Source organism: Manis javanica, chromosome 1, assembly GCF_040802235.1.
Source record: "Manis javanica isolate MJ-LG chromosome 1, MJ_LKY, whole genome shotgun sequence".
Lineage (NCBI taxonomy): Eukaryota > Metazoa > Chordata > Mammalia > Pholidota > Manidae > Manis > Manis javanica.
The window spans coordinates 57071919-57099827 of NC_133156.1; the positions used below are offsets into that span (position 1 = coordinate 57071919).

The 27909-nt window shown below is 50.6% G+C and overlaps 1 protein-coding gene across 5 annotated transcripts in view; it reads left to right on the top strand.

The window, feature by feature from the left end:
* MCC (MCC regulator of WNT signaling pathway) overlaps window positions 1-27909 on the top strand; it is a 395947-nt gene that overhangs the window by 354803 nt on the left and 13235 nt on the right. For all 5 annotated transcript variants that reach the window (XM_036995125.2, XM_073232952.1, XM_036995126.2 and 2 more), the window contains 6 exons: window positions 430-570; window positions 3088-3191; window positions 6200-6383; window positions 15735-15969; window positions 20510-20716; window positions 24342-24442. In XM_036995125.2, the coding sequence (XP_036851020.2) occupies window positions 430-570; window positions 3088-3191; window positions 6200-6383; window positions 15735-15969; window positions 20510-20716; window positions 24342-24442 (972 nt within the window). The remainder of the gene's footprint in view (window positions 1-429; window positions 571-3087; window positions 3192-6199; window positions 6384-15734; window positions 15970-20509; window positions 20717-24341; window positions 24443-27909) is intronic.

Consider the following 27909-nt stretch of genomic DNA (forward strand, 5'->3'; position numbering starts at 1 on the left):
CTCTGAGAAATGGGAGTGGTGATGCCTCTGCCACAGGGCTGCTGGCCTGCCCAGCCACCGCTGCGGCGCTGCTCTGCATTTGTGCCTGTGAAGGGAGCTTCAATCAGTCGTGACTCTCACGAGGGCCTGAGGTCGCTGACTGGCTCCTTTCCTTGGTAGCCTCACTCAGTACCTGGCACATGATGTGTCCGTGCAGGGTGGGGAATAACCAGGGGGCTTATTTTTATTTCTAATTCACATGGAATTTAGTAATTCCTTTACTTTAGATTTGCTTCCTGTATTTCACATCCGTTACATTTGCAAAAAAACATCTGACAAATTCACCTTCTAACGTACATTTCTGGCCTGGATCTAGATTAGACAACTAAAATATTGGCAAAGGCATTGTATTCTAGTGTGAAATCGTGAATGAGTTTTCTTCCCTTGTAGTCGTATTGAACACCTCAAATCCCAAAATGACCTCTTGACCATAACCCTGGAAGAATGCAAAAGCAACGCCGAGAGGATGAGCATGCTGGTGGGGAAATACGAGTCCAATGCCACGGCACTGAGGCTGGCCCTGCAGTACAGGTAGGGGCATGCGCGGGGCAGCCACCCTGACTTAGAAATGCCACCGTACGGACATTTGCAGAAAGGGAGGACACAGGCTTTCAGCACGCATGCTGGGGCTTGAACCAGCAAATGCTAGTGTGATACATGATGGGAATCAATTCGCACCCTTGTAGCGAGTAAGAAAGTAAGAGTCAGGAGAATGGTGTGAGTAAACAGGGATGTTTCTGCTAACATATTCAGCTTAAATGTTATTTCATTCAAGCAATACACTCAGGATAACAAGTTTTGTATTATATATTCATTTGGTCTTTCCAGTCTTTATTCACATTCCCATGTATTTAAATTGAAGCTGTAAATCTAGTGCATTCTTCTTCCCTTTGTTGTAGTTTTGTAATATTGATGAATAGTCTCCAGTTACTGTGAGTGGCTGTATCACCTGCATCAAGCTTATATATTGCTATTTTATTTACTCATTTCTCTAAAATAAATTTAGACTTCTGTAGACTTTTAACCATGAAAACAATTTTAAGGTGAATAATTTAATACAGATAATATCTTCATTCTTTTGAATATTTTCCCTGGGATTAACATCCCTGAAGCTGTAATTATAGGTCAAAAGATACTAATGTTTTCATGGTTCTTCAGGCATGCTGCCAGTTTGTTCCCATAACAACAAACCAGTTTAAATGACTATGATTCATTGATTCATTCATTAATAAGCAAGTGGTAAATGAATGTATTTCAGCCTCATCAGCTTTGGAATTTATTTTTAAATTACAGCTTCCTTAATAACTACAAAGCTATACTTTATTATTGTTTTATTTTAGCATCACCACTTACGCATATTTGCCAAGGTCCCAGAGTAGTGACTGCGTCATACTCTTAGCATCCTCTAAAAAGATCAATATGGTTTTAAGAAACCTTGTTTCTGTAGAAAACAAAATCAAATCAAAGTCCATGAGACCAAAGCTAGAGAGCAGTCATACGTGTTCACAGACACACCAAAGCAAACAGATGGTCCATCTATGATAACTCTTAAAACAAGCTGTTCTGCCACAGTCTGCCGTCTTCTGGGTGGATGCAGCAGTGGCCCAGGGTCTCTACCCTGAAAGGTGGATTGCCCTTGCAAGGCGAAGCTGCCAGCACCCAGAGCTGGGGATTGGGCCCTTTTTCTTATCTCTTAGTAAAGGAAGATGAAGAAAAGACAATAAAAAAAGAGATGGTCGGTTGACTAAGTGTTGAGTAACACATTTCCCCTGCACAGCTCAGAGAAGATACCAGTTATTTGCTTAGGGAGAAATTTCTCTCCTCAGGCATCTTGTCCAGAACTACTCAGGCACAGCACCTGCACTCCACCCCCTTTGCAGACGTGGGTCTGTGGTCACGGGTGGAAATGGGAAAGGGGTTACCCTTTGATCCTGTACCTGGTGTGCCCCGTGATGATGCACACAAAGAAGAGAAACTAATTTTCTTCCTCTTGGAAATCAGACTCCAACCCTTATCAGAGATTTTATGTTTCATGAGACCGTTTTGCAAGCATCTGATAGAACTTTCTGTGAAGATGAACTGTTCTCTGTGCTGTCAATAGGGTAACTGCTAGCCAGCCACATGTGGCCTTTAAATACATGAAATATGGCTATTGCAACAGAGGAACTTAATTTTTCATCTTATTTGACTTAAATTCTTTTTAATTTAAATAGCCACACTTGGTCACTGGCTACTGTGTGGAATAGTGCAGGTGTAGATCAAAATAGTCTCCTTTCTGGGGGTTCCATTAGTTACCTCTTATTGTATAGTATTTATTCTGGCACAGTTCAGGGTCAGGAAGCTGGGAGTGATTTAGCCCGGTGGTTCTGGCTTAGGGTCTCCTTTGAGGTTCTGGTCAAGGTGTCAGCTGGGGCTGCGTCATCCGATGGCTTAATTGGAGCTGGTGGATCTGCTCAGAAGGCTCAGTCACTCGCTGTTGGGTGGAGTCCTTAGGCCTTGACTCACTGTTGGCTGGAAGCTGTAGTCCCTCACCGCACGGGCCTCTCCGTCGGGCTGCTCCACAGTCTTCAAGACGTGGCAGCTGGCCTCCTCTCAGGAGGGTGATCCACGACAGAAGGTGAGGGGGGAAGCACAGGGCGGAGGTCGCAGGCCCTAACCTTGGAGGTGACACCATATTCTCTTTGTCACATGGACCAACCCTGGTACAGTGTAGAAGGGGACCACAAAGGTGTGACAGCAGCTTGTGGGACCAGCGGGGGCCGCCTTGGGGGCTGGCTACCTCCCCTTGTAGCTGACCCTCAGAGGGGCAGCAAACTTGCCTCTCCCAGCGTTACTGCTTCTCTTATATGTTTCTAGGTCCTAGTTTAAAATAAAATAAAAAGGCAACCTAGCAGAGTGAGCCCATGGGTCCTGGGCATTTGTCCAGGAATACCGGTGGGTGCGTCCTGGCCTCCCCCGCCAGTGAGGCTGGGGTGCGTCTGGAGGGAGCAGAGCTGCCCTGAAGGGGCGCCGTCCTCCAGAGCAAAGATGCTGTGTGCTTCCTTTCAGTGAGCAGTGCATGGAAGCCTACCAGCTCCTCCTGGCGCTGGCCGAGAGCGAGCAGAGCCTCATCCTGGGGCAGTTCCGGGCAGCCGGCGTGGGCTCTTCCCCCGGTGAGTGTGGCCCGAGCCCCCCTCCTCCCCCCCTTCCCTTCCCCCTCCCCCCTTCCCCTTTACCCCTTCTCCTCCTCCTCATCCCCTGCCTCTCTTGCTCTACTGCCCCCATCTTGGCTGTTGGCATTGGAACACCTCCCAACAACATGAAATTCGCTTGTCAAGTGTGTTTTTCCTTTTTTCCCCTTGACTGAGTGAGTAAATTGTTTATGTTGAATGCAGCAAGAACTGGAGTGGAAACAGAATTACAGACAAGTCAAAACAAACAAGCCCTCTTAGGAAACATATTCTCCAGGGCAACAGTCGGACCAGATGGAGCAGGAGGCCCGCTTTCGCGATGAAAGGGACTGACTTCCCCAGCCTCTCTCTGAGATGCTGCTCGTTGAGGGTCCCTTAGCTGCCCACGCGGCCTCTGCCTCATCCAGTGGTTTTTATGGGCTGGGCTTCTCCTCCAGGTTCATTCCTTTGGGTAGTTGTGAAGCATGAGTTCCCCCTACCTAGTCTCCAGGTGTCTTACGAATATGGAGGAAGCAGTCCCACATCCTGCTGTCATGGCCTCGCAGAGCTAACCCCGTGAGCCCCGCCTTGTGGAGGGGCAGAGGGGCCTGCTGCCCCACCACCCCCTCAGGGGTTAGGCATCCTGTTGGCCTGATGAGTACCTCCCGGCCTGCACTGCCCCCCACTACTACCCCTTACTTTTGAGCAACTAGAAGGGTGATCAATAGAAAAGACACCGGTGTGGCATCCGAGTCAGCACCATCCGTCGGCACTCTGCCGGTGCTGTGGCTCTGGGCCTGGCAGTGAGGCGAGGAGCGCTGCAGGTGAGAGGACCGAGATCCCGAGGAAGGGTGCCTCTCGGCGCCGACGGCAGACACCACCTCAGCCTGCACTTACAACAGCGGCCTCTTCAGTGGAGCAGCAGCAGTTAACAGAAAACTGGCGAACTCCAGAGCAAAAATGGGTGGGCCTGCCAGGCTTTTCTTCGAGGGCTGTGAGCCTCCATGAGGACTGGTGTTGCAAGGGTACACCTCGGGGTCACCCTCAGGGACCCTCCTGAGCACCTCCCCAGCCCGCCCATCCTTCTTACCAGCTGCTCCCTGCTTGCCTGGGGTCTAGCTTCTGGCCCAAGCGCTCACACGTTTCTCCTCCTTCGGCTTGGACATGTACAGGAATCTGAAGGAAAGGAGGTGTCCTGGGTGTTATTTTCCTGCTTAATATCTAAATTAGCCATCAGAGGAGCAGGCCTCTGTTTGCACAGGGAGCCACCCTCCACTCCCCTCTCTAGATTTTTTTGGGGGAGGGGGTTTAAATAGTATTAATATCCCAGTCCCAAAGTAGAAATTGTGCCAACATTTCCATTAGAAACCTCATTTTTCAGGGTCTTTTAACTGAACCGTAAAACTTTATACCTCATATTAAACAGATCCTAAAATGATCTTGGCCTGCTGTCAAGGTTTTTTCTTAATATATGTATTAAAGGAAATGATCCATTAAAGGAAAAGAATCACTCATCTTATTTCCAGTTTGTATCAGAGGAATGTCCTCATAAGGTACCCTTTATTAGGCGTGGATCTGCTCAACACAATTACTTGAAAGGAGCTAAAAGGGCTTAAATAAACCTGCCTCTACAATATTTAACATCAGTAAGGAAATGCTTTGTATTAACGTAATCCTGGGTAGCTCATGGATATACTTATAAAATGAGCCACTTGGTAATATCATGCCTGCTTCAGAACAGAATTCCTAAGAACAGTCAATGAGATGTATGAGATGTATGTAAAATACCTTGTTTGTGGGAGTAAAAAAGGCATGGAGGTTGTCAGAGGAATGGGTGGGGCCGTCCAGGCACGCTCAGCCTGCAGGCCATGTGCCCCCATCTCCTCTCCGCTCTCTGGGAGGCTGAGGGTTGGCTTCACTGGCACGGGTTCCTTACTCAATCCCACCCCTCCATTCTGCTAACAGTGGCGGCTGACCCGTCATTCGGCCCTAACGTGCCGTTAGGTTGCGCAGCAAAGCAAGTACTCATTTGTGACACTTACCCACAGTACCAATTATTGTGGGTTTTTTGTTATTTCTGGTTGACTGCACAGGCATTCATTACATTCATTGTAGATGATTCAAACCAGTGGTTTCCAAACCGTGCCCTGGGAAGCTGATGGCGGGGATTTGGGCTTCAGCAGTGGGCATGGAAGCTGCATGTATGCCCCTCACCCCCACCCACTTCAACCAGTCCCAAATTGACCATTTTTGTACCTTAGACTTTGGCATAAGATACCATTTGAAAGTATTTGGGAGACTGTGGATCTGGACTGCAGAAGGAGCAAACTGGTGACTCGTTTGACCAGCGGTCTTTGAAACACAGCAAGGGTGTGAACAGCTTAGGCAGGGAATGCACTGCCTGGCTCCGTGCTGGTGGCCCTCTCTCCTGAGGTCTCACTCCAGCCCAGTCACCACACTGCTGGAGGCATTTGAGCTTGCCACTGGCCAGCCGAGGTGAGGAAAGTCAGGCATAGCTTTGCTCCAGAGAGCCAGTCTGAAGTTCTCATTTCAGCCATTAGGTATGTCTCTGTTGCCTACACAAAGTTCTAAGTAAAGCTGTAAGCATGTGGAGATATGGCACAGGTTGGTCTCAGTCCTTGTTCACAATGAAGTGCCAACACAGGGAGGAATGGCCACACAGACTTGTGGCCAGTGGGAGGAGGGGCCAGGAGCCTGGATAACTAGAAAATCATAGCATTGTAGACCTGGAAGCAGACCTAAGAGATCATACTGGCCAGCCCTTCATTCATTGATGAGGACAGTGGAGCCCAGAGCAGTAAGCACAGCTTCTTGCCAGGAACAGAGCCAGGCCCAGCAAGTAGATGTCTCCGTGGCCCCCCACCGCTAGTTCCTGTCCACCAGGCCGCCTCTGCCTGAGTAACTGAGAACTGATTTTCCAGCTCACTCCCAGGCTTGTCTCATCGAGACCTGTGTTGATTAACCAATCCATTGGCTTCTCTTTGATACAGGAGACCAGTCAGGGGATGAAAGCATCACTCAGATGCTCAAGCGAGCTCATGACTGCCGGAAGACGGCTGAGAACGCCGCCAAGGCCCTGCTCATGAAGCTGGATGGCAGCTGTGGGGGAGCGTTTGCCGTGGCCGGCTGCAGCGTGCAGCCCTGGGAGAGCCTGTCCTCCAACAGCCATACTAGGTAGTGCCCGGCCTTCCTGCCGCGATGGGACATGTGTCCATGTGGGGTCTGCTCCCTAGGCTTGCCATGCAGTGACCCAGCTCCCAGAGACTGAGGCTTGGGGAAGGGCACAGAGTTCTCCTCTAGCTTGCCACCGCTCTAGCCCAGGAGCCAGGGAGTCCGGATGGGAGACCCAGACGGGGCCTTCTGGTGTGGCCGGTGTGAAGCTGTGGCCCAAACGGGTGATTTGCTCAAGAAAGCAGTGGAGAGGGCACCAAACCTGCCTTTCTGTCTGGTGCTCTTTCTCCCATTTTTTCTATTCTCCTTTTCTTTATGGTTCTTAGTTTCCAAGAAGCATCTGGAATAGCTAGGGCCCATTTGCTGCAAACGGTCCCTAAGCACCCAAGCCCCAGCCCGCTGCAGCGCAGCCCAAGCTCCATTTTCCCCCTTCCTCTTGCGCTTCTGTCCTTTGTGAGCTCTTCTCAGTCAATAGCTTCTCCTCTTCTCCCGTCTCTTTTGCCTCAGAGAGTGATTCATGTTCACAGCCGGTGCGTAACAGACACTCAGTCATGAACCTGAGTTCAAGTTCAGTGTCTGTGAATCTAGAAAACTGAAGTGGATACTTGAACAAAATGGGAAGGAAAGCTGGGAAGACCCTGAAAAGCATGATTTGCTGAGGCCACTGGACTCTCTTGGAAGGGGGCAGAAGGGCAGAATAAAGCCTTTGCTAGTGATCTTGTTTCTTGCCACCGAAGCCCTAAAAACATGAATGCCTTCCCTTTGTGTACCAGTTCTCAGCCTACAAAGTACTTTGTTAGAGAAATGCATGTGATGGCCAAATCATAAAAGACAGGGAGGGTAACTTACTCCATTTTCACAGGGGAGAAAATCTTGGCTCAGAGATGTGTGATTGACCCGCCTTAATAAGCTCACTCGGCTCGCAGATAAGAGGGAAATTAGGACTTGAACCCAGGACTTTGGCATCCAGTATATTGTTCTTCACACTGAGGCAGATCGGATTATAAAGCAGTGTCTACTTGCAGATCCAGTACCAGAACCACATAAGGGTAGATTGACTCTCAAGAGCCAAAGAAGAAATATCATTGCTTCCTTGGTGCCCAAAAGCAATTCACGTTCCCGCCTCTCTTCCAGCCGCAGGACCCAGCTGCCTGCTGGCGCACACATATCTGCCTGTGCCGGACCTGGGCCCTCGGAAGAGGGGATGTCCCCAGGAACGTGCTTGACCAGGTGCCCACAAGTGCAAGGGGCTTACTTCCTCTTGGCTCCGGCAACACTTGTCTTATTCAGGGAAGTACAAATGATGACTTATTTTTCCTTAAAACCAGATCCTTCTGTTTAAACACAGAGAGCAGATGTTCTTCTTAGTGACTTTTCCAGATGTGTAGAATCTGTAATTTCCGTGTTCGTTTAGAATCGGGAAGAACTGGGTGTGACAGGAACTGTGTGCTGTCTCAGCAGCCCTATTAGGGGTGTGTTTCCAATCTTTTGCTCACACCTCCCCACCACAAAAATGATTTTATTTTGATCTAAATCAGAGACAAATTTAGAGTTAGCCAGGATGGGAACTCTCACCGTCTATGTAGTGGAAGTTCTGTTTTGGAACACTTGTTAGACATACTTCAACATATAGTAAATGAGTCTTGATTTTGAGATAGTCTTCTTAGAGAAAGTTAATTTTTGGTAATATTAACATGTTAATGAGATCAATTCAGGACATAGTCTCTATTTTCAAGGATAACCTCACTAAAGAATGGTCCTTGAACTAATTTTAATCTCAAACTGGTCTTCCATCAAAGTACGGAGAACTTTAAGATTTCGCTCAATTCTCCCAAAAAATTCACTTTTATGCTCTCACTCAAATCAGAGCAGCTCAGATGTGGGTACAGAAGAATGACGCACAGAGCATTCATGAGGTGTACCCCACGTTCTTAGGACCTGGCCCAGCTAGACCGCTTCATGCTAAACGTGGACTCAGGAAAGAGCTCCAACCCACCAACCCCTTTCATAATTATAATAATTGATTTTGTTTGTAAACCTTGCCATTCCAGCTCAGACATTCCCCCGTATCAAGTTTATGGAAGAAAGAAAGAAATGGAGCTTTCTGAGTTAGAGCTCTTTGTGGCTCCATAAAATGCCCTCTCTTCTCACTGCAGCCAGCTGTGGTGTAGAGAATTCTAATCAGTCTACAGTCCTCAAGGTCTCAGGGTAGGGGTGCTGAGTATCAGGCCTCCACATGCCTCCTGGCAGCATGCCAGCAGCTCCTGGCAATGGGGTCCTACTGTGGGAAAGGAGCATAAAAATGGTAGCTAGCCCATCAGCTGACAGTTGGCAGGGGCCTGGGGGCAGGGGGCTGCTATTTTATGTGTGAAAAGTACAGCAACAGCCTCATCAGAAAGTGTGACTGTCTCAGTGGGCAGAGTAAACAGAGGGGCAAAGGACAACGTCATTGGGAAAGGGAATCAGAATCTTATTCAAGCCCTCTCTCTTGGGCACGCATCACATTTCATTTTGTTCAGTGGAAGCAGTCATCAGTCTAAATCTACAAAAGGACATGTGGCCAAGACAGAATAAGCTTCAGCAAGTCTGCCCTTGCAGAGACCGGAGTTGAATCCCCAGGGCGCGATCCCCAAATGGAAGCAGGGCATGCAAGCCCGCAGTGCCTCCTCCCTGCTGCAGGCAGGCTCCCCAGAAGACAGAAAACCGTGCGCCACCAGCTTCGGTACTCAGCGCTGACTGGTTCCACTGACGTCATGTAAGAAAATCCTGGTTAGGGACATCTTGCCCACCTGATACCAGTTTTTAACCTAACGAAGATCCTGTTATGTGGACTCTGTTGAAACTTGCTTTTTCCCGTTCAGTTGCTCGGTTTTCCATTGGATGGCAGTCTGCCATGTATTTACACAGCTGCTGCTTGTTGGATGTTCGTACCCAGTTTTTCATGATTAGACCCCTGCTGCAGCCACCACCCTTGTCCTTATACCTGTCCCTCTTGTTTAGTTTCTGTAGGACTGACTCTAAGAAGTGGACTTTGCGGGCTCAAAAATGATAAATGTCTCAAACATCAAATAGCCCTTTGTACATGATTATTTTCCTGCAGCCAGCGTATGAGAGGGCTCTTCCTCCCCACCCTGGCTAAAACTGGGCAGTGCATTTTTTTCAATTTGGCCAATCTATAGGCAAAAAAGAAAAAATGCCCTTAGTATTTGACTTTGTGCCTCTTAATTATTAGTGATATTGAAAATTATTTATAATTTTAATTTTTGTAATGCCAAGGGAATTGTTAGCAACAGTTCGGCTGTCAGACCCAGATGGGTCTATCTTGGTGTGTCATCAGTGACTAGGTCAGGAATAGATTTTTTGTTTTAGAGAGAGCTCATTTCCAACGCCATTATAACAGCTTCTTTGAAAAATGGCAGAAATAGAATCTGTCCCCTAAACATCTGTGTTTCTCCTTTTGATTTCCACAGTCAGCTAAGTTCGTAGGCACTTTCTGGAACCAGGTTGGTTACCTGGCAGCGGGTTTCCCCATGCCTGCATTTGGCAGATAATTTTCCCTCACTTAGCCTCCACTCTCTTCTAGAGAATTCTGATGGCCCTTCAAGAGCACACAGGCCTAAGAGGTTTGGATTATCTTTAGTGGTTTTAGTCCTTTGTTACAAAGGATTGTCCAAAAAAGGAGGGGAAGGTGCTGGGGGATCCCCACAGCATAACAGTGAAAGATACGGGCAGTAGATGCAGCCAGCCTTCTGCTTGGAGGTCTGGCCACCTAGGTGTGGCTGACCTGGCCAGGTGTCACCTGGGCCAAACCCCTCTTCCATGTAAACTTAAAATGCTTGGCAGAACCCAAGGCCGGCCCGGTGGCATTTTTCTTTCTGAAAATGAGCTGCTCCTTGGTGGAAATGAGATATCAGCTGGGGCCAGGTAAGATGATATAAACTTAAGGAAAAACCAACTTTGGTTTTCAAAGCAAAAGAAATGAAATGCCATTCTAGCTTTCTGCTTCAAGAGAGGAGGCTAAAGAAAAATAGGTTTTTCCTCTAAAAGAGCAGGGTGGGGAGTTGTCTGGAGGACGAGGAGGGTCCGTGGTGGAGAGGGACAGAGAGATGCTGTATGAAGCAGACGGCTGCTTTAGGATTCCCACGTCCTTGCCCTGTCTTGGCCAGAGCAGGCCCCAGTGAGGGCCCAGGCCCCGCCCGTGTGCATGTCCCCAGCTGGGGCCATCTGTGTGCTGGGCGCCAAGGGCTCCACTAGCCACTGATGGATGCAGTGGAGCCAGCAAGAGGGGAGCATCACGGAGAGGGAAAAATCAGAGCAAAATGCAAAAAAGTGCAGTTCCCCTGTTCTGGGGTGGGCTGGGGTTTTCATCATTCGCAGCCCTCCCCATAGTCCCTCCCGGAGAACATGTATGGCCTCCCGCCCTGGAGAGGAGTCATTCGGCCTACATGGAAGTGATTTATTCCCCCTTGACAGCTGAGACCATCCAGCATTCCAGGCCGGGGGAGTTAATGGACGGCTTAACCCTTGCCCAGCAGCCCTTGGGAGACCAGCACAGAAAAGGCCGGTGGCTTCCCCTGCTGTACTATTGTCATAATCATAGTCCACAGTGGGGCATTAAGGGCACAAAGCAGAGTTGTAATTAACCTCGCCTGATCTGGTCCCTGCTGGTGTCCTGGAAGGGGGAGAGAGGGAAGCCAGAGGGGTTGTGGGGCTGTGGTGCTTATCTTAAAATTGAACTTTCCCCCCGTAAAACGTTTTGAAGCTGGAGCTCTTGACTGGGGTAGGATCTGTGGAAGGGGAGGTCCTTTGTTCTTCTGTGTACTATGCCGGTAGCAGAGGTGGTGAGACAGAAGCCTTCTCTGTCTGGCGAAGGATCAGGCCCCAGGCCCCAGACTGGGCCAAGACATCCTGTCAGCCTCTGCCCCCCATGCTGTGGCTTCCAAATGGTTCTGGGTGGCTTCTCAAGTCCGGTCAAGCACTTGCTGTTTTGGTTCTCCCTCATGACCTGCCAGGTGGCTGACTCCAAACGGGAGCCCCTGAGTCTGCTGCGAGGGGTGGGGGGTCCTCCTCCTCCCGCAGGGCACATGGCAGCACTGGCAGGTCCTGCCTGCTTCAGGACTCTCTGTCTCCTTCCACAGCCTGCTAACATAGGAGCGATTAGTATTCACTTCACTATAGCCCAGAAAGGTTGGGTCATTTACTCTGGGACTTAAGCTAAGTAAGCGGCAGAAGAACATTTACTCAGGTCTGTCTGATATCGGAGACCTGCTTATGATCGCTGGTACCCACCAGATCGAGAGCATAGTGGCTTCTCCCTAGGGACCCCATTGCCTACAGGCTATCCCCCAAAGGCCCATGTACTCTGTGGGGGTAGACAAGCTGTGCCTCAGAATCACCAAGAGGTTGTGTGAATTACAGATCTCTGGGGCCTAGGAATGTGCATTCCCACCAAGTTCCCAGGTGGCCAGCCCAGCAGCTACTCTTTGACAATTCCTGGAGGACACCAGTCCTGCTAAATGGAAGATCTGCCCAAATATCATTTCAGTGCCTGCAGGATAACTAGAGGACTCTACCTGCTAGTGCTCTTTTAACTTGGAAATTTCCTTTTTAAGTGAAAGGGGCAAAGGTTGCCTCACATTTAAGTGTTATATTTCTTAAAAAGTATTCTGAATAGGATAAAAAGGGCACCTGGCTGGTAGGTACGTGGGTGTTAATATCTGTGTTTTTTCTGGATGCCCAAATTTTTCAAAATAATTTTTAATGAAAGGAAGGACTCGGGGTGTAGAGTAAACCTGGAATCCTGAGTCCCAGCTTTATGGGAAAGGATTTCATACCTGGAGCCTCCTCCCAACTCACCAGAAGAGAAATGTTGACATTTCCCAGCGCCATGCTGTCTTAACACACCAGGCCTGTGAGCACATCTCCACGCTCAGCCCTGTGGAATGTGCCTCCATTTCAGTTTGCTTCAATGTTGCTGCTCATTTGTCTGTGGAACATTAGGTGTCTGTCTCTCCGCATCAGTGTTGACCTGTGAAGGCGAGCTCGGAGCCCCCCTTGAACGGTTTTGTCCGAGGCCCGCCGACCGTTCCACCCACCAGCGGGACCTGCTCTTGTCTGAGGAGGCCCCCAGTCTCCTTCCTGGGATAAGACCCTGGGGTCAGCAGCTCCCACCCTCAGACACCCCGCCAGGCTGCCTGGTGCCCTCTGCTAGCGTACTGTGCACTCTTTTACACTCTTGAACTGCTTTATTTCTATATGGAATTGTGCCTGAAGGGTTCTAGTCAGAGGGAGTTGCTTCTCCCTTCTCATTCTTTTAAAAACATAGCTTGAGAAAACAGTAATGGTGATCAGTAATAATTTATTTTTTCTGCTTTCCCAGCTTCTACCATCTCTCCCCAAGATTGTTGCAGTAGCCCCCAGGGGCTCTGCCCTTGCCTCCTTGCATCTCTCCTCAGCACAGTGGCCAGAGGGGAGCCAGTCAAAATGTAGGACACATCATGTCGCTACCCCTGTTACGAACCTTCCAATGGCTTCCATTTTAACTGTAGAGAAAACGGTACAACCCTTATAAAGCCCCATGTGACCTGGCACCTTGTGCCTCCCAGCCAACCCCTCCTCTGACCAATTCTCCTCTCTCTCTGCTAGCTGGCTCCTCATAAGCCACAGTTTCATCCTCGCTGGCCAGCCCACTGCCTCAGGCCCTTTGCACTTGCTGTGTCCTCTGCCTGGGTCACTCTCCCTCCAAATACCACATAGCCCCCTCTCCCACCTCCTTTAGGTCTGCTGGAATGTAACTATCATACAAGCCTTCTCTACAGCTCTGTTTCAAAGAATAATCCTGCCCCCTCTCAGTGCTCCCCGTAACTGCTTCATCCTTCCCTGCGGTCCTTCTCTTCTCTGGTATACTGTGTATTTCACTTGTCTCTTGTATTAGAATATGAGTTCCCTGAGGGCAGAGATTTTTCTAGGCCCTAGAAGAGTGCCCTGTAGGAGGCACTCCAATATTTCGTAAATGAATGGCAACTGCATTTGTTAAGTGCTTACTATGGGCTGGGCACTGTTCTTCCCTCATTTAATCCTTACCACCACCTTATGAAGCATGTACTGCTCTTACCTTCATTTTACAGAAGAGGAAATAGACACAGAGAGGTACAGTTATTCTACCTATAAATCCACAAAGTGTATAAGAGACTCAAGTCTCAGGTAAAGGTAGCACCTCAGTACTGAGGCTGTTCAGAGAAAACCAGTATGGGTGGGTGGGCATGTGGGGAGAGTGATTGGTTGATCGATCAATTAACTTTAAGGGATTGGTTCATGTGATTATGAGGGCTGGCAAATCCTAAAACTTCAGGGTAGGCAGGCAGTCTGCAGATCCAAGGAAGATTTGATGCAATGTCAAACCCAAAGGCTGTCTGAAGGCAGCATCTCTTCTTTCTTGGGGGATTTTAGTCTTTTCTCTTGAGGCCTTCAACTGCTTGGATGAGGCCCACCCATATCATGGAGGGTCATCTGTTTTACTCAAAGTCTGCTGATTTAAATGTTAATGACATCTTGAAAAAAAACAAAAAACAAAAACCTTGACAGCAACATCTAGTTGGGTGTTTGGACAAGCAGCTGGGCCCCATAGCCTCACCCAGCTGACACATGTAATTAACCATCACAACCTCTGAAGAGGTGGCATATGTCAGTCGGGCTGATCTTCCTTCCTTCATCTCCAAGGTATGTCCTGCCTTTCCTGGTGGGGTAAACAGCAGTGGGGAGCAGCCCCAAAGAGTCTGTGGTGCTCAGTTCCTTCCAGTGCTAGCAGGAGTCCTCTGGCTTGAAGATCCCACCCTTGAGCCCTAGAGGTTTCCTCCTCATGTGCCGGGCAGCCAAGTGAAAAGCCCCAGCCCACCATCTCTTCTCACCCTCTCCCCCATGACCTTGTCTTCTTGATAATGTGTCCCATGCAAGAGCAGCATGGCCCCTGGTCACACCTAGGCTGTGGGGAGGAGATTGCACCTGCTGAGGGGGCCCACTGCCCTGTCCCAGTGTGAGGTGAGGTGGGCGGGCCTGAGCTCAGGGCTGCCAACGCCTGTGGGCACTGCTCCCTGGGACAGAAGGCTCGGGGAGATGGGCTGCAGGGTGAGGAACCTGTGGCTCCAATCCAGTTGCACCAGTTTCCAGCCTCACCACCAGGCAAGCCACTTGATGTCTCTGGGCCTCAGCTCCCAAATCTGTAATGACAGAGATGATAATGCCGACCCTGGCCTGTTTTCATGAGCATTAAATGGCTCTACTTGCCTTATTGCCATCTCTTCAAAGCCAGTTCCATGAAGGCTCTGTCAAATGTAGGCCGATTCTGTGTAGGTCCAGAGAAACTGCTATAGGTCCACACCAACCTCAAATGCCGGAGGAAGGACCAGGTGGAATGGGCCTCGTCCTGAGCCAGCGGGGGCAGTTTGTGCACTGCTGGTACAGTTCAGAACCCTCCTGAGAGCCATGGCCTTAGCCCTCCTGGGATGTCAGTGGTCTGGGTCCCACAGAAACCATGGGCCACCACTTCCCCAGGGTCCAGCCCTAGGTGCTCCGCCTCTCTGCGGCCCCTGCCTGGTCACCACTCAGCATGGGCAGCCAGGGTCCCTTGGCCCAGCCGGAGTCCCTGTGGTGGGCATAATCAGCCTCGATGTGGGGGGACGGCTGTGCAGGCCTGAGGCAGCCTGCTCCCAGAGCTGTCACGGCACCATTACACACGCCTATGGTTTTCACAGTACAGAGCACCTCCTTCACTACCTCGCCTTCCTGTTCCTGCCCTGCAGGGACTGCTGTCAGCAGTCTGGGACGTGTGTGTGCACCAGTTAGTATGTGTATATACACATGCACGTGTGCACAGGTGTTCATCATGCCGTAGGAATTTTGTTCTTCAACTTACTTTGTTCCACTAATACATCCCTTTTTTTAAGTTCTGTCCACATGTACACAGATTTTTCTTATATATCCTATTTCCTCACTCAAAAGATCTCTACCATTATTGTAATTCTACTGTAACGTCCACATATTATCCCTCTTTTTGATGTATACTATAATCTGCTAACCCCTGTATTCCATGGAGCATCTTTGTGTGGATCTTCTTGCTTCTGTGGAATTATTTCTTTAGATTTATTTCTATGGTCCACACGTTTTGGGGTGTATACCTTTCTGTTACTCTTCATGCTTATTTCTTTCCTGAAAGGTGCTATCAGTTTACTATGCCATGAAGATTTTTTTTTTGATTACCATCTAAATACCACTGGAGAGCTGGGGGGTGGAAAAGGGTGAAGAGAAAGACCTGCTCACAGTGACCTGGAAGTGTGATGGGTTTTCTTTGCCTCATAGCACAACTAGCTCCACAGCCAGTAGCTGCGATACCGAGTTTACTAAAGAAGATGAACAAAGGCTGAAGGATTACATCCAGCAGCTCAGGAACGACAGGGCTGCGGTCAAGCTGACCATGCTGGAGCTGGAGAGCATCCACATCGACCCGCTCAGCTACGATGTCAAGCCCCGCGGAGACAGCCAGCGGCTGGACCTCGAAAACGCTGTGCTGATGCAGGAGCTCATGGCCATGAAGGTATCCGTGTGGTGGGCCTGTATGAGCCCTGTTCCCATTCCCTCAGCCTCATCTGTGGTTTTAGGATGTCTGGGGTCACCTGGGATGGACGTGTTCCTGGAGTGGTGACTGAACCCTGAGGAATGCCTTGGGGTGTCCGAGCCCAGCTTAGGAAACCTCGTTCTCCGAGAGGGGCCAGATCACACCCCGTAGGCTGAAGCAGCCTCGGTACATGTGAAAGCACCCTGAGCTCCAGAAGCCTACAAGTGCCTCTCGGGTTGGTGATGTCAGCGTGGGGTTGGGGAGAGCAGGGAGAGGCCAAGTGCAGAGCTGGAGCAAGCGCCCTGGTTTCCCGACACCTGTCCTGTGGGGCCGTGCGGAGCCCGCTTGGATTTCATGCCTTCCAGTGTGCTGTTCTGGTGAGCATCTTCTGGTGGGATCTGGGGCTGGTTGCGGGCTGCCTGCGTTGCCTACCTGCACCTCTAGAGCAGGGGAAGCTTCTTGGGAAGCTGGTGCCCATCGCTGGCAAGTGGTGAAACTACCCTCCTTCCAGCGGGATACTATGTACATGATTCTGCCCAACAGCACCAAGCACTAGGCCCTAATCTATCACTTCCTTTCTCAGAAGAACACTGTGGTGTGATAGAGACTGGATCTGGTATTTGTTCCCCCTCCCTGGCCACAGCTTCAAAAAGCCTTGGAATTTCCTGGTGGCAGGAGTGTCTTTGGTGTGCGAGATCTCTTCAGGGTGGGGCTGTTCCCCAAAAGGACCGAGCGTGTGACCCAAGGTCCTTCCCCCGCAGCCCGCGGCCTCCAGGAGGGGGGAGTGCTGCAGGCCGGGCTCCAGCGTGTGGCCGGTGAGGTGGTCATGCCTGTGTCTCGCTCTCCAGTGAGAACGCCAGACACTGAAGGTCAGGGAAGCCTCTGGCTCGTGAACACGTCGATGTGTCGGTAGAGCGATATCCTCTGACTCCGGGGAGAGGGCAAGGGTCAGCATTCAGGACTCTTCCACACACACCCTATTTATAATAAAATGGTTTGCCTGAGTCCTGCAAGTTTTCCTAGTGTTACTGATCGTGGAGCTGTGGAAACCTTGAATTTGTAGGCATTTGGTGAGAAGTACAGCTGGCCTGGGGACCCCCCACCCCCAAGACTTGTGGCTGGTATTTGGAATAGGGCCATCTGTGGAGTCTGTGAGAACTGTAGGATGTTTGTGTCAAGAGTCGTGTTTTATGTGTACACTCAGTTGCAGTGGGAAGAGAATAACCACTCACCGAGCGTGGTCCAGCACTGCTGTAACCTGCCCTTCGCACACCAAAAGCAGAGGTGGGAACTTTCAGGGGCTGTTCCCACAGGTCGGGGTCTGCACAGGACTCTGCTGCCAGGCCTGTGGATGTGGAAGTCGGGCGGGGAGCCTTGTTCCCAAGCCTGCCTTCCAAACACCAGCCTCCTGTGTGCAAAGGCCCTGTTTGCACAGCCACGAATTCTGTAGTGTCACTAACTCCCAGGAGTTGAGATGGTCAGGGAGGTAGTCTGGGGGCGGAAGCCAGGTTACCATCAGGTATGTTAGGCCAGGGGGGTCACGGTGGTCCTGAGTTAATAGCTCATGACTGGTCTCTCCTGTTGGGACTAGCACTGTCCTCAAAAGAAAGAGCAGGCCCCCCTCTAGTTACCCTGTCTGAAGAGGCGAGAGGAGCTGTCGGCAGCCATCAGCCCAACACACAGGGGCGACAGGCTCGGTATGTCCCCACCCTCAGCAGCTCTGGAGCTGGAGTTCAGGTGTAGCCTGGGGAGTCGTCTGGAAGTGTTGGCTGACTCTCCTCTTATTGGCCCTGAGTCAGGCATTGCGTCCGCAGTCAAAGTGCCTTCTTCCCCAGTCAGGAGCCCTCTTTGTGGAGACACCCTACGGCACAAGCTATGAAGCCACCCTTCTGTTAATTATTCCAAACTCCACATTGCCTTGGGCCAAAGACTAGATTTCCTTTTTATATTCAGGCCAATATGTTGTGTGATAAATTCAGTGTTATTCTGGCCAGGAAAGACATTTTTGGTAGAGTAAAATCTCTAATATCTCCTTTGTGATTTGAAAATAAATGTGTACACATCACAGAAATGTTCTAAAAGAGTAGAAATGATCAAAAGCCAGGAGAGAAATAACCCACAGGATCATGATCCAGGGGCAGCCGTTGCTGGCATTCTGGCTTGATTCCCTTCCTGCGGGTTCCTGACGGATAAACATGAGAGCCACCTCCCCTCCCTGTGTGTCCCTAGCGGTGTGTTCACGGGTGTGTGCCCACCCCGCCACATCCCCTAGCAGCAGGTAACGTTGGATTTCACTGTTTTGTTCTAGGATACAACTGCTGAGAAACTCAAGTTTTCTGGTTGTTTTTTCCACTTCTGGTACATGATCTTTAGGAAATACCCTTTCATTTCTAGGTGACTTGTTTCCTTTTGAAATCAACTGTTCTTTTTTGAATAGCCTAACCTTTTAGGATTAAAACAATTTCATCTTCCTCTTCCTTTATCTCTTTGTTTTAAATATTTGTTTCCTAGTTTTCAATTTGTTATGTCTGGTTCTCATAAATGATGGTTCTACCTCCCCATGATTTGTATCCATTTTCTCTTTGTGTGCGTGCTGGGTGGAGAACATGCACACTTGCTCATCTTCAGTGGAGTTGGCATCTTCCATGGTGTCCCATGGGTCCTACAGGGTGCTTAGATCTGTTGGGACGTCTGGGTTTCAAAGCTTTAGGACTAGTTTTTGTTACTCTCTTGGGCTAGGATTCCTGTTCTGCATCTACGTGTGACACAAGTTTCTGGTTCTGATTCTCAAAAGAGGCTTTTCTTTCTTCTCCCACCCAAACTCTAAATGATGACAAGTTTCCTTGCCGCATTTCCAGAAAGAAAGTCTTCTAGTCTGTTACTGTAGGCAGTGCTTTGAAGTCCTGGCTCATGTAGGGGTCTCGGTTCTGGCTCTCAGCCCTGCCCTTGCACAAGCGCTAAAAGCCCAGGTCCTAGGGCCTCTGCCGTGGTCTGCTGCCTCCGTGGTCGCCTAGCCTTTCCTCTTGGGTGGAGGTCCTTCTTTGGGCACCTGTGGAGTCATCTTTCCTTCTTTCAAACTTGCATTTATATGTTTGTTCTGGGTGTGACTATCCACATTAGCTCAGTATGGAGTGCTGCCAGAACCTTCAAATCCTGCTTCTAAAGACAAAAGATGAGACGGCTTCAGTGTATGGAAACACCTTTCATTCTGGTTTTATGTCTCATGTTTAGGAAAGGTTTGGCATCTTTTGAATAGTGCAAAAAACCACCACCACTGTGCACATTCCTTCTCCAGGTCTGACACCCCAGCCTTGGGTATTAAAGACCTTAGTGGGGCCCCTCTAGATATCTCCCCACATTGGAGGGTGCAAACATCGACACCTCAGGTCTGGCTTATCCAGGAGGGCACACCAGGCCTGTGACGCAGAGAAGGGTCCCTTGAGGGATGAACAGAATCAGTGACTTTTGTGAATCTTTCTCAAGGCAGTGACTCAGCATTATGAACAATCGTTGTTAAGTGAGACACCAGATAGCTTGGACTGGCTGTGGTCTTGCGGTGGCAGAACCACCCTCCAGCAGGGGTGAGGGATGAGCGTCATGCGCGGGTTCAGCTTGAAAGCTCAGTGGGCTCTGGGCCAGATGCACTGGGCTCAAACTCTGACTCCACAATTTATCTGATAATTGTGGGCAGGTGGATTTCTCAGTTTCCTGACCATAAATGGAGATACTCATAATACTGACCCCAAGTTGGGAGGATTAAATGAGTTCTGTGTCAACATTTAAAACAGTGTTACATGCTCCATAAGTGCTGGTGGTTATCAATGTTAATGTAGCTCGTGATCCCAGGACGGCTTTGTCCCACTTTGGAGTCACTTCTTACTTTCCACAAAAACTCTAATCTGAGTTCTCAGATGCACTGAGAGGTTACCTGATGAGTAGTCACTTGTGAAGGACTCGTTTCTATTGATCTGTGTGGGCTCCTGAAAAGACGAGAGCTGGGGGCGATCCCGTTGCTGCGGGGACCCCCGTCTGCCCAGCCCATCTGTGGGCAGGTGGCTGACCATGTGCACTGGTGCCATGGCACACGGCACAGGAAACTGGAACTGGAAAGGATCCATCCAGACCCAGCCGTGCGTGGATGACCCTGCCTTCCAACCTCTTTGACTGATGAAGCTTAGCCTGTGAGTGCTGCAAAACGGGTTTCCAGCAAGACAGGTGTGCCCCACGGGGGCTGGGGGTGGAACTGGAGTTGTTAGGGTTCCCTTTTTGTCAACCAGTCTGTTTACCTGTACCTTCTACCATTACCTCAGTTCTAGTCCATTGAGTGACAAAGCACAGGGCTTCGTCCACATGTCAGTCCTGCGGTGTGTGGAGGCAGTGTCCTGTCTCCTCCCCGGCGGTGGGTGACGGCTGTACCGCGGGCCCGTGGTCACAGCCACAGGGCCCTTCTCGCCCGCCTGCCCCCCCACCAGGCCCTGCCGTCCCACCGCAGGTGCCTCCTGTGCTCTGTGCTTCATAGGAGGAGATGGCTGAGCTGAAGGCCCAGCTCTACCTGCTGGAGAAGGAGAAGAAGGCCCTGGAGCTGAAGCTGAGTACACGGGAGGCCCAGGAGCAGGCCTACCTGGTGCACATCGAGCACCTGAAGTCCGAGGTAGAGGAGCAGCAGGAGCAGCGCGTGCGGTCCCTCGGCTCCACCGGCAGTGGTGGCAAAGACAAGCCCAGCAAGGTAGGACGGGGTCGCAGGGGCCCAGGGCGCGGCTGCCTCCCTGCCCAGTCACCACCACCGCGCATCCCCGCCCTTTGCCTAGTTCCTTATTTGCATAGAAACTACAGGCCATTCTAGATAGCTCAAAGGCAGCATTGTTAGCGCAAAGAAACCAAATCCACATTAAAGAAAAAAACAACTCCATCTATGTAGTAGTTGTGGCATTTCCATGCAGTTCCGCGGGCTGAGGGGTGACCTGTGCAGTTGTTGCCCGGTAGACTGGCATTGGTCCTGCCTCCTTTTCTGTCCTGTTCCGTCTGCTGGCCACCTGCCTTCGTCATCTCTTTCGGTTCTCTCAGCTTGGAGGGAGGGGTAGTTAGCCCCTGTCTGGGAAACGGTGTGGCTCACAGAAGGGAGGGGTCTCACAGCTAAAGAGGGGCAGAGTTGGGGTTTCACCCACATGTGCCGGCAGGCCCTCCCGCCTCGTCTGTGCTGGCGGTCTGCTGTCGGTGAGGTGGGAAGCAGGAAGCAGCCTGGGCAGTGGAGGAGGAGGGCAAGCCAGGACTGCCCAGAGGCTGCCACAGAGAGTGGGCTGCCAGGGGCGAGGGCACATTCTTGAACATTCACACTCCCATTAACTCAAAAGCCTTTTTCTGCAGAATCCAAGCTCATTATTATCTGTACCTCAAAATTATTCCAAATTCTTCATTGGAGAAGAAAATACTCTGGACCTTAAAGAATTATGTCCCTCGTGCCCAGGTCCTGACATGCTGTTCATCATATTTTCCATTCCAAATAAATGCTAATTTCTCCTGACCCCATTTTGTTTCCAGCCCAGGACTTGTGGGCATGCATTGACCTGTTGGCCAAATGACTGGCTTCTCACAATGCAAAGGCAGGGATGTCTCCAGGAGACTTGTCTGCCTGGAAGCAAGCACCTTGCTGATTCCATGTGGCAGTGAGCAGTGCTCCTTGACAGCTAAGAACTTTGAGGCCTCATGAAGGGTCACAGCTGCACTTTGCCCACCTCCTGCTGACGAGCCGAGGGAGTCCTCGGCTGTGGAGTCAGGTGGGCCAGCTCTCCCTAGACCCCTGCTGCTTTTCAGTCATCCTCTCATTTGATAGATGTGATGTGGTCCTGGCAGGGTGCTGCAGAATGTTCTAGGAGTTTCCATTCCAGCAAGGGACACTGATGGGCAGTGATCACAACACAGTGACACAATGTCCCGAGCGCAAGGATCTACTCCTACTCTAGTGGGAGGCCACGGCTGAATGCACCTCCAGATGTGGAGATCGGGGACAGGTTTCCTGCAGAGACCCCATGGAGAGCAGGGACCAGGCTGATGAAGAGGGCCAGGGCAGAGAAGAAGGGGCACTCTGGGCCCGTGGAAGGGCATGGGCAAAGACCGTGCAGGAAGAGGAATTGGCATGCTGGCCGGAGAGGCTGGCTCTAGGGGCTGTGCTGTCCCCTAGACGGTGATGAATGGCTGAGGGGCTGGCAGCAGGGGATGAGGTGAGCCATCTGCCTAGGGCGTGGAGGCATCAGGGCAGGTGGCAGTGGCCTGTGTGGTTCATCTGGTACCTGGGGCTCAGGAAGATGGGGTTTTCTCTCCCATGCCAATGCCGTAAACATCTTCATACAGCCTTTTGATTCTGTTGGCGGTCACTCTGGGACAGAGTGCCAGTGTGTGTTCTTAGGGTGGTGGAAATGGACTTGGTGGGCTCTTCCCAGAAGGCCCATTAACTGAGCCTTTTCCCTCTAGTTCTTGGTGTTTATTTTGACTGGGGAAGCCACTGTGTTTTGTGGAATGGCTTCAAAGTACAGAAAACTCTGATGGAAAAGGCTAGATGATTTTTTTTTTAATTTTTTACATTAGAGTAAGAAGCTTTATAAGAGTACCTTGTGCTGCTCAGGTAATGAAATTAGAGTAAGCTGATTACTTGTCTATCAAATATTAGATCCATTTACTACTTCAATGAAGTCTCCCTTCTGGTTATTCATTTGGTCTTATTTGTGGGTATAAGAGGCAAGCAGTGTAGTGCAGGGGTCAGTAACCTGCACAAAGCTTGACAGTCAATATTTCAGGGTATCAGGCCACACGGACACTACTGGCACTGCTGAACTTTTCCGTGCAGAATGGTGCAGAAGCAGAGCAGTGCGGGCAGGGATGGGCAGGCTCTGTTATTTACAGACACTGAAATCTGAATTTCCTATTGTTTCTACACATCACAAAGCATTCTTTCCATTTTTCTTTCATGATTTTTTAAATAGAAAAGCAATTCTTTGCCGGTGAGCCTTATAAAAACAGGTGGCAGGCCACACTGGTGTTTAGGAAACCCAGTGCTGCTCCCTAGGGTGAGTGTCATGCCTGTTTTAAAACTTAAGCCACCCAGCCGGGCCCCACACCTTATCCCAGGTGCATTAGGGCTTGCAGTTCTGGTCTTGGTGCAGCAGGTATTACCAGAGGCATTCAGTGAGGGGTGCGGGTTGAGATGACGCTGGAGTCTTACGAAATGTTAACTTGACACGGGAGTTGCTAGACAAAAAGAAGGTGCTGGAATTGCACCACAGTCCCTGGGCTGGTGGATGTGGCCTGAGTCTACAGGACGTCTGGGTGGAGAGGGGCATGAGGGAGCAGAGCGTGGGAGGCACGGCCGAGAGAAGGGTGGTCGGCTGCCCCAGCGGAACCCAGGTGGGGTGCCTGGTTGCATCAGAGGGGCCCAGGGAGACCCTCTGCCCTCCTGTCTTCTGGACTTCTAGCTCTGGGTTCATATTTCTCTGTGGTTCTCATCCCATCACCATATAACCTTCTGTTTACATTCTGTCTCCTGCAGAATGTAAGCTTTTTATTCTCAAGCCTGGCAGGTAGTAGATGCTTAGTAAATGTCTGCTGAGCAGATTGCCAGGTGAGTGCCTTTCCCCAGCCACTTTATTTGACAGCATAGCGGCTACCCTCCCTGTGTGCACAGAAAGAAGAATGCTCCAACACGTATGATGGTTGCTTTCTGAACAGTCTTAGTTTAGGACTTAGGTGCTCTGGCTGTTAGGTCTCTTCATCTGTCAAGTGAGAGGATTTGGTTCAGATGGTGTCAGAGTCCCATGCCATGACTTCTATGTCCCCCTTTCTCCTGGGTCTTTGAGATGATTGTGCTGAACCCAGTAAAGCTCCTTAAATCTAGAGGAGACTGGTCTTCTCCGAGGAGAACGGGGTGGAGGTGCAAGGACACTCACGTGTATTGCCCACGTGTCTGTCATGAATTCTGGGAGGCTTACCCCAGCAGTGAGGAGCGCTGGTCTTCAGGCAGCCCGCCTGGGTGTGACTCCTGGCTCCACTGCATCCTAGCTGGTGATGTGAAGCAGTGTAACCTCTGTGCCTCAGTTTTCTCTTGGTAAATGGGCATAATAGCATCTGCCTCGGAGGGTCTCCACAGTGATTAAATGACAGAACGCGTGTTCTGACTAGTGCCTGACTTCCGGTGGGCGCCCGGAGCACCTGGGTGTCATTATCACCCCCTGGCCAGCCTAGGCAGAGCTGCCTTTGCTATCCTGGCCGCCTCCCAGGCTCTGCCACAGAGCAGTGACGCACCCCCAAGGTGCTCTCAGGCTTGGCCCCGCATCTGACAGGCATGTGTTTGCTGTTCTCAGGAGTGTGCCGACGCTGCCTCCCCAGCCCTGACACTGTCCGAACTGAGGACGACCTGCAGCGACAGCGAGCTGGCTGCAGAGTTCGCCAATGCCATCCGTCGGTAAGCACCCTTCGCACAACGCCGAAGAGCGGTCTGTTCCCGGAGGGATGGCTCCGTTCTAAGTCCTATTGGCTGCTCATATCAGTTCTTCGTGGATCATGACAGGCCTGCCCTGGAAGCAGGAAGCGCTGAGATGTCCTATGTTTGTCCGGGCGTGGGTCAGTCTTGTTAGTGCCAGGCCTTTCAGAAGGGCAGGGGCATGGGAGGGTGTACAGGCAGTCGGTTCACCTGCACATGGGAAATGTCTCCCTGCTTTCTGTGTTGCTGCGTTGGCTAGAACCTCAGGACACTGTGAAGTGGCGACAAGCAGGCATCTTTACCTTGTTTCCAACCTCAGTGGGAATGCTTCCCTCAGCATCACTGGCTCTTTCCAAGCAGAAGGCCTGGCATTTTCCCTGTGGTGTCTCAGTGTACCTCCCCCTCCTTCCTGTCCTGCAAGGAGAAACATGCCGAGTGGTCCACATCTGTCTTCCATATCTCAACTTTTCATAGCCTTGCTGTGCTTTGCCTCCTGTTCCCGAGCAGCACTGCCCAGCAGACAGACACGTAAAGGGGACCATACCCGCAATTTTACCTTCTCTAGTAGCCATATGAAAAAGTAAAAAGGAACAGTAGAGTCCAGTTTAGCAACATTTTATTTAACCCAGTGTATCCAGAATATCATTTCATCATGTAATCAATATCTTTAAAAAGACAGATTATCTTTTTTTTTTTTTTTGGTACCATGTTTTCAAAATCTGATGCATATTTTACACCTATAGCATGTCTCAAATTTGAACCAGCCAACGTTTCAAGTGCTCAGTGGCTCACGTGGCCGTGGCTGCTCAGGTGGAGGGGGCGGTTCCGGGGAGGTTCCTCAGCTCACTCGCCTGTTCTTCAGCTCTGTCCACCGCAGTCGGCTTGTATGTTGAGACTTCTGGTGAGGAGATCCATCATCTTTTTTTAGTGATATGGTATCTTCTTGCGTCTCTCTGAGGATGTTTATTATATGTATTCTAATGGGTATTTTGTCTGCTATATTAAGTGTTTTCTCACATATAAACTCTTTTTAGAGTCGAGTTTTGTGGCTCAGTCTTGGCTTTGGCTCACGAGCTCACCTCCCGGGCTCCCTGTTCCTTCTGCCTGGCAAGGCTCTCCGGGCTGTGCCGCTGGCCAGGGCCGCTGGTCCCTCCTGTTCAGGCAGCCGGCGCCTCTGCCTGGGGCACTTCCGACTCCCCCTCCTCCCTTTGCGGCGACCTTCCTCCGCGTGCATTTTGAGTCGTGGTCCCCTCTCTACGATGGCTCATAGTTTCTGGCATTCAAAGAGTGCACCTTGCTTTCTAACATGCTTGAGGACTTAAAAAAAAAACGTTTCCCTCATTTGGGGGATTCAGGGTGGAAGGTGAAAGCTGCAGCATATGCTGGGTCTGCTGTCACAGACCCGCCAGGGACGCCTGTTGTGTGACGCGGCCTCCATGCTAAGGGTGGACTGAGCGCTGCCTTGAGGGGACTTCACTGCCCTCCTGATTTACTCACCGGCACTTTTCGTCTCTCCTTCCAAGTTGTGATAGCTCTGTTTTTACAGTACCAGCACCTCTGGCCACGAGGGTAAGTTGTAATTGCTTTGCTTGAGGTAGGAAGAGAGAAGCAGTGCGGGAAAATGCCGTCAACAGATCCTAATGACCCGACTGAGCCAGAAACGGGATGCAAATGCATTCCCTGGTCCACCCGGGAGGCATTTGGATATGCTGTCTGTAAGCTAGGCCCCTAAAGTTCTCTGATTCCCCAAACCTCAGGGGCCCTCACTGGTACAAGTAGGATGCAGGTTCTGCTGAGTAAACACAAAGAGACTCCATTTGTTCTGTCAGGCACAGCGCATTTCCAATACCCAGCCTTAAGCTGGTGAGCACGGATTTCTGAGCAAGACCCAGATATACAGAGCCAAGGAAGAAACTACAGTACAATGGAAAATAACATAATTATACTGTAAATATAGTTTCGGAACTGGAAGAATCATTTCATGAGGGTCTATAATACACCTGTGGGCTGAGGTTTGGGGATGGTTTTACTTTTAAAAATCAAGTGGAAAGACACCTTCTTTGAGGATATTGAATCACTGCCAAGCTGGTGGTTGAAGTTAGTTCAGGGAATCTGCCCTGCATTTTCAGAAATATTCCTCCCTTGAAAAAGGATGGTTCCAGACACCACAGTTGTGGGTCCAGGCATCCAGACTGAAAGGAGCAGAGGTGGAGGGGGCTGGGGAAGGGGCTAATAAGCAGCGGTCTTCCTTGAAAACCACTAGGGTGCCGCCTTGTGACATTCTGGTCCTGGTTCTAGGTTCCTGCCCCGCCCCAGCCTAGCTTCCCTGAGGCCGAGCCAGGCCTCAGCCCTGCCTGGGCTCTCGCTGCCCAGCGCTGCTCTCTCAGCCTGTTTCCTCCCAACCTTCCTGGGTTTGGAACAAAACCAGGACTCTGTGCAATCGTGCATTTACTATGTAACTCCCATCTGGTCTGATCTCATTCCCTCCACTTCTATGAACATCCATTGCATTTTATTGGCTCCGGTGTTGCCATAAAACCCCATCTGGATGACCAGGTTTCCAGCCTTGCACACGAGGAGTTTTCTTGTCAGGGTACCTTGTTTTTACTGCTGTCCACACAAACTGTGTGCTACAAAGCCTTCTCCATCTCAGATCTCTCTTGCTCTTGGTCCTAGTAAAATTTAACTGAGGGACCTTTCCACCAAAGAAATGAACTATAAAAATGCAGTTGAGGAGAGGGAATTTGCAGACATGACTCTTCTTTGCACTTGTGTAGCCTGCCCTTGGGACCTGAGCAGAGCTGAGAGGAACAGACGATTTCATCTCCATCAAGTTCTTGGGAACCAGTGAAGAGCGGGTGTTGCTCACCATATGATGGGGTGGGGTGCTGGCACAACAAGGCTGAGCGGTTTCCAAGGTCACACAGCAAGGCGGTGGGAAGCCTTGTGCCTCTGCCTTCTCTGAGGATCCCTGTGTGCCAGCAGAGGTGTGCTTACCGATGAGCGTGAGCTGAGTCTGCCTGTGTGGGCTGTACTTTGCCCTGAGGACTGTGCCCACCGCAGTGTGCATGGGCTGGACAAATGGGGAACTGTGCACTCCTGGTACATGACTGTGCATCTGTCTATCACATTCATGGGGCAGAGGAAGTACTGGAGGTAGGGGGAAAACTTCAAGTGCCCTCAGGTGATGTTGGTTAAAAGACAAGGATGCTGTGCTCCTCAGTGCTGGGGGACAGGAATGGTCAGGACAGGGGCTGGTGACGTGGTGAGAAGCAGTGCACAGTGCCATCTCAGATGACTGCACACCCACCTGCTGCTGGGACTTCAAGCAGGGCACGACCTCGCTCTGACACCCTCACCGGCGGAGGTCAGCTGCCCTGTTCCCACAGGAGGCTGTGGTAGTCACAGGCCCATGTAGTCACAGGCCCGCCAGGGCCTTGCTGAGCCCA